A 7,201-nucleotide genomic window follows, 5' to 3' on the forward strand; every position below is an offset into this window, starting at 1 on the left:
AGATGGGGTTTTGCCATGTTGGCCAGGCTGGTCTTGAACTCCTGACCTCAAGTGATCTGCTCACCTTGGCCTCCCAAAGTGCTGGGATTACAGGCATAAGTCAACACTCCCCATCTCGATTATTATTAATTTTGTAAGGTGTACTGTGTTATCAATTTTTTAAGTGTGTGCTTCTTCTTAGGAGCCGCATGCTGAAGTATCTAGAGGTAAAGTGTCATGATGGCTACAATTTCCTTTCAAATAGTTGAGTAAAAAAGAGAGAGAATACATGTGTACACAAGTTCAATGTAACATTTTAACAACTTGATGAATACAGGTGAAGTAAACACAGTATTTACTAGTCTTGATTTTTGATGAATTGAAAACTTATAAAATGGACTTTCTGAGAATAAGATATAATGGGAAAACTGACATTTCTTCCCCAGGGATGATACTTACAGTACTAAAAAGATGTAAATGAAAATATTCCTGGCAACAAGAAAACTCACAGCAATAAAATACACCTGATTCTCATCTCTTAAATCTTCATAGTTGGCTGTTTTTATACTTCAGGGATTTTAATAACAACAAATACTATTTAGGATGTCACACACTGGAGGAATCATCACCCAAAGGAGGAAAAGACAGACTTCAAAAATCATAGATTCTTAAATGGAGGACAAAAGACCTGCAGAGGCTCCATGGAGTGGCTTCAAGTGGCTTCAAGAAACACACAAACTCTTAAAAATGAATGACAAACTTGCACATGAAAGTTGTTTTGAGAGGAGAATTCTACAGCTTTCATCAGACCCTTAGTGAGTCATACAACTCAAAAAATATTAAAGAACCACTGTGCCCAACAAAAATAGTATTCAGGATATAATTTCATATGATATGTACCAAAATATTAGGTATTTTAAGGTAATTTTTCCATAAGTTTCTTTTAGCTTTCTGATTGTAAAAGTTCTTAAAATAGTACCTAAATGATATTAATCTTTTCTTTTTTATCCAAATTTGCCTTGCCCTTGGAATAATTTTTAAAAATTACTGAAGAAACCTTGAAAAAGGCCATTTAAAACAATTTGAAGTTAGTAAAATTTTAGAAAGAATTGTAATTTCTTTTTACAACAAAACAAAATAAAACTTACCGTTGAGGTGGTGTCCGTGGGCTCTTGAAGACTGCAGCTTTAGGTCTGTTAGACTTGGAAGATTTGCACTTCACTTCATCTTCATACAATTCTGCCAAGGCCAACTACATAATAACAGGCTTGTTACAAAGTATAACACTAGGAATAACCTCTTAACTACAGAACTAGAAGTTATGTATAGAACATTAACTTAAAATTGAGTGGTAAAGGCTTTTCATGAGAAAAGCTGCTGCTTCAGATGATTCCTTTCTGAGATAAACTTACCGCATCTCATTTTATGGAACTAACCAAAACGCCACATCTATTAGAATAACTTTAAGTTATAATAATTACTTGATTATTTTCAGTTAACTATTCAACAGTGTCAAAATCTGTTTTAGGTAACAAACCATTTTCAAATTTAAACCTAAAATTCATGTGCAATTCTTTTAAGAATTCCTGAAGATGTTCACACTAATGTCAGCTTCTTTCATCAGATCTCATAAAATAGTTTCATTCAGCTATTCAAGTTTTCAAACTCCAAGCACATAAAACAACTTCAGAAGTATTCTATTTAAAAGTCTACCAAACATATATATTTCAACCTGTTTAGGAAAACAAGTTTCTGAACAATACAAGACCATAAATTTTATATGGTTTATATACCATTTAGAAAGTAATATTACCAAATTATACATTCTAGATATTGGCTGGATAGTTTATTTCAAAATGAAATAAAACTATATTTGTTCTTGAAATGGAATTTTAAAAAGTAGTAAAATATTTCAGTATTGTATAGAATTTTTTCTGACTTTTGACATCTTTGGATAACTCAACAACGTTCCTTAATGATCCTGTGGCTATTCAATTATAATTGGCATTACCATAATCTCTGGGTTGTTTTTAAAAAAAAACCCAAAACAAAAACAAAATAGATTAAAATGCTCCTTTTAGACACATAAATGATATTAAAACTACCTCCAAGAAGAACAGGGCATTGGGGCAACATTAATTCTTTAAAAATTATCTTAGTCAACTTTTAAAATATACACAAATAAAACAAAATGAAAGACTTCTAATTTTTTTCCCCCTACCCTCTCACATTCAGTAACATTCATATTTGTACCAGATTTGCTAGAAATCTGAATCATAAAAGTGTTTGGTAATCTAAAAGGACTGAATTTAAATCCTAACTTAGGCACTTACTGTGTGATCTTGGGCAAATTATTTAATTTCTCTCAGCCTTAGTTACCACATCTTCAAATGTCTAAAAAAAAATCACCACAGAGTCATTTGAAGGATTAAATAATGTATGGAAAGCACATTCACATGCTTTGTGAATATCTTCTAGTGATGGAAGAATAATATCTTATAAGAATAAGATATTATTCTTAAGTGTTTGGCAATGATTTTATCAGTATTTCCTTTTCCCTAAGATTTTTGTTTCTTCCCACAGTGTTGTATCTCCTTATGGTCCTTTATTACCCCATCCCCTCCAAAAACACAAAACAAAAAACAAACAAATGACAGAGGAGAGACAGACAGACATGCACATACAAAGTCTGATGACTAGGGACAAAACTTTTCAGAAATTTTACCTCCCTGAAATTTCTTTAAAGTAATACTATTTTATGGATTTCCTTCTGAGTTGATTATGTCAGCTGTATGAATTACTTTTATGATACTCCTACTCTCATCAATGAAAATGTCATCTGTATTTCAAAGGCCCATTTCAGCTCTCCTTCACAAAACCTTTTCTAATTTTCTTAATGTCTTTTTTCAAATACTCATGGCACGTGAAACCCCAGTGACATTCATATTAAGCATTATGTTGTCATTACTTGTGTACTTTTGCTGTTTTATTTCCCCAAGTAGATTTTAAGTTTCTCAAATTGTTTCTAATATTGTATCTAAAAGGCAACAAATTCACGTTGAATTATATAAAGAACATAGTATAAACGAATCAGAAATAGATATAGACAGATTGATTTTAAATTGGGGTTATATTTGCTATATGTTTTTTGCTTTAACAAGATTTAAATAAATACTTTCAATCAAATAACAATTTTCTTTGGTGACATAAATTAAAAAAGCAAAAATGCCTCTGACCCCATGGAATGTGGAACACACATTAACAAAAGAGGAATATGAGGAAAATGATATTGAAGAGTCTACCTGGCTGAAAGATCCTACTTATTAATGGTACATCACTAAAAACTTAGAAAATGAGTGGTATTTAGAGGCAGTTGATGCCATATGGCATCATATGGCATAAGTTCATTAGTAAATACTGCAAAGAAATTTAATTTATATTATTTAACATAGCAGATGATACTACATCAAAAGAGGAAATGATAATTTAAATTGATAAATATTAATTGAAGTACTGGTCAAAACTAACACAATAAAATCTCAAAACATTATTAAGAAAATGTTTCAATAATATGCAGAGGATAAACTATGTAAGTAAAGTATTGATAATTTTTCCTCCAGAATTTGAAATGTGAAGAACTTGAAACCTGAAAGCAAAGGAATTGGGTAAGAAAATCAAGTATACAGCATTAAAAGTACTGGAATTCTCAGCCTTAGAGTAACCAATTCTAGAAGCCGTAATAAATGATTATTATACAGACACCTGGGACCTTGTAGGAAATACATATACTTAAACCCTACTCTAGAACCAGTGAATCACACTCTGGGGTAGGGCCCAGCAATCTTTGACAAGCCTTCCCAGGTCATAGATGCACACTAGAGAATCAACAATACAGAATAATGATATTCAATAGGATTAGGGTCCTTGTGGCAACAGTTATCAGGCATTTTAATTCTTCGCCTTTATAGTGCCCACTATTGAGTCCATCCTAACAAATCCAAATCCTAACCCTGGTAATACTGAAGTTATCCCTGTTCTCACTTCCTACCTGTCCAGCCTATACAGAAACACATAATATGTGCAGCAAAACTGGGACAGAGTATACAACTAAATATCTTAATGAACTTGTGTGTGGATGGGCTGAGGGACACCAGAAGAGAAAGCAATTCAGAAATACTATTGAACACTGATGAGGTTTTGGGCTTAGTTTTGCCACTAACAATCCCACCCCTAACTTTCCCACTGACCGTTTCCTTATTTGAGGTGGATGAAGGGAGCTATGAAAATCTACTCTGATATGCAAAAAAGAGTTCCAAGTCTGCAGTTTGTAACTTGGGGGCTCCCAAGGCTGGGAAGCCTTTTGGGAAGCAACTATGTAGCTTTTCTCTGGTGGTACCTGGAACACTCCCTCCTGATTTAGATACTGAGAAACCCTACACTGCATGGGGCTAAGATACACTTACTTAGGGGTAATTCTGCTTGTTCCAATTAGTAATATGTTGCCCCTTTACTCACTCTGAAAGACTCTTACAGCAAGCTGTTACAGAAGTAAGAAATATCTACTGAAAGCTGCACCAACTGGGTAACTCTTAAGATAAGCATGTCTAGATTAAACATAACAAGATAATCTATAAATAATCAATATCCAAGATACCATTTGGGAAGAACATTATTTCTTTTAAACTTTTGATACATACTTTATTTCTTGATATGTCATCCCTTTGGCTGTTTTCAAGTTTCTTTGCAAGTTCTTCACATTCATATTAAGTTCTAAAGGAAAGATTATCAATACTTAGATACTGTACTTGATACACCAAATCACATTCATAAAGAAATCAGTTATCTTCCTACTGTCCTAACCTACCAGAAGTAGACAGGAGATGAAAAAAAAAAAATCCCCATCATAACTTAGGGTGGAAATGAAGGCATTCTCACAATTAGCAACATCTACCAGAGTATCTCCAAACATTAATCATACTTTGATCCACTGGATTAAGTCTGCAAATAATTTGCCAAGAATCAGGTGGTCATTAACCAAGCTATTCTCACTTTTCATATAAAAAGAAGAAATGGATTTAAATTAGGGAAAGGACATTAAGTTACATACTGCATTAACTTTAATGATATTAGAAGTGACTAGCCAGGGAAAGTTATAGCATCTTTCTCCTTTGAGGAAAAAGGAACCAAATATTTGCCCAGCAACAACTTGACCAGGATAATGTAGGAATTTTGCATAGGCCCTTTACAACACTATTTAATCCTTACACCACCACCAGCACCCCGACCCTCCTCAGTTTACAAATGAAGACATATGAGGATCAGACAGGTTAAGACTTTTCTCCTAAGTTCACAAAACTACTAAGTAGCAGGACTAAGAGGCAAACCAAAATTGGTGGGACTACTAACTCTATGCTGCCTCTCAGTGATGTGGGTTTATAATAGGAAAGATGAGGTACACAATAGCCTCCTAACTCTTGATACTGTTTACTACTACTGAACCAACTATGTGAGCTGGAGCTATTCTACATTGAGTTCACCTTCTAAACTTACACTGATCTCTGCAGTCTCCAAATTCTTCGCTTTATGCACTGCTTATTTTGGCACCCAGTCATACTCCATCTTAAAATGTTATGCTAAATGTATTCATATCCTATTTCTCCGAAGAAAACTGTAGGTTTCCAAAAGGTAGACATGTCTTTTACACTTACATACCCATCAACAGAGCTCAGCACTGACTAAGGATTTGATGTCCTTATTTCCACATGCCCAAAGCTCAGCAGTATGTTACAATGGATGGTGGTTTGTTCACATTAGAATGAAGTGTGGTTGTAAAGTAATACAGTAAAACTGTTCTACCAAAATTCTCCTTAGTATCTCCTTACTGATATTTACTTGTTAAATTTTTATCAATAATCTTATAATGAGACACAAAAAAGCCGAAAATGAGAAAAGCGGCGTTAGTATCTGATAACACGGGATTTGGTGCACTAGTATTTAGCTAACTAATACTAGTGTCCTACACGACATTACGAAGTTTTATTTCCCTGTTTCTTGTGTGCAATGTTTTAAAGACCACAGCTTAGACAACTAGGCTGTATGGGCATAGCGTGCATCGCTTTCCTTAACCCCTTTAAAAGAAAAAGCCACCTGATAAAATGGAACCATTTTTATATTTAAGTAAGCAAGTCAGAAATAGCATCCAAGACAAAAAAGAACAAATCACGTATCATTACTGTTCAGGTGATTGCCCACTTCCCTGCGGCCACAGCAACCTTTCCTCTGGAGTAAGTCTCAAGAAGAAAGCATCAACCCGTGAACCAACCAACTGACCTCGCAAAATGTCATTCTAAACGAATAGCTATTTTTACATCGTACTTGGGGTGGAAGGGAGACGAAGCACCAGCGCTGGAGGCTCGGGCACTTGTGTCCGCTACCATCACAGTGCTAAGCGCCGACATCGGGAGACCGGGCGCCGGAGTCACGATTCCATCCCCAGACTGGGTCAGGGAAAGGCTCCGCCGAGGCCAGAGGCGGCCTCCGACTCGCACCCGCCCGCGCCATCACCAGCCCGCATCCACCGCAGCGCTCCCTCCACGAGCTGCTCGCCTCACCTGCAAATCCCGCGCGCTCGGAGGCCGCGGTCCGGAAGACCTCCTTTCTTTCTCGCTGGGGTCAGGGCCGCCGCCCTCCGCCATCTTCCGCTGGCTAGCGGCGCCCGCTGCGGACGCACCTCCCGCAACTTCCGGAGCTGGTTGCCTGGCAACCGCCGGAGGGGCGGAGACGTGCAAGGTGCGTGCGCGTCCCCGCTACCCGAACCCGCGCCCCCATTTCCGGTGCTGACCCACCCGTCGGGTTTCCCTTTTTCCATTAAAGTAAGTTGGATCGGGGAATTTCTCCGCAGGGAAACATCTATTAAGTTTTGCGTTGCTCCTGCTACCCACTTAAAGGCACTGTAGGCCGCCCTAGAGGGCAGCGTAGACTCGCAAGTTCATTTAGCTCAACAATGAAAACATCCTCTGGATTTTTCATCTGATGAAAAATTGCAACCTCTCCTTCTAGTCTTGGTCAGATTCTCTCATCTTTCGTATCAAGGATTGGATGGTACATCGTCACCACAGCGTGAATTGGCATTGAGAGTGAAAAACACCGTAAAAAGTGCCTGGAATAATTTGTTAAAAAGCAGAACTCTGCCGGGCGCGGTGGCTCATGCCTGTAATCCCAG

General features: G+C 36.9%; 1 protein-coding gene across 3 annotated transcripts in view; it reads right to left on the reverse strand.

Moving 5' to 3' along the window:
* UBXN2B (UBX domain protein 2B) overlaps positions 1–6,796 on the reverse strand; it is a 38,992-nt gene extending 32,196 nt beyond the window's left edge. For 2 of the 3 annotated variants that reach the window (XM_050802275.1, XM_050802276.1), the window contains exons 1-2: positions 6,591–6,719; positions 1,128–1,231 (exon numbers count right to left, since the gene is read on the reverse strand). In XM_050802275.1, coding sequence (XP_050658232.1) covers positions 1,128–1,231; positions 6,591–6,674 — 188 coding nt within the window. In that variant the 5' untranslated portion in view covers positions 6,675–6,719. Of the gene's footprint in view, positions 1–1,127; positions 1,232–6,590 lie in introns of all 3 variants that reach the window. The other variant, XM_050802274.1, reaches the window with a different exon arrangement.
* Positions 6,797–7,201: the final 405 nt, after the last annotated feature.

Source organism: Macaca thibetana, chromosome 8 (assembly GCF_024542745.1).
Source record: "Macaca thibetana thibetana isolate TM-01 chromosome 8, ASM2454274v1, whole genome shotgun sequence".
Classification (NCBI taxonomy): Eukaryota; Metazoa; Chordata; class Mammalia; order Primates; family Cercopithecidae; genus Macaca; species Macaca thibetana.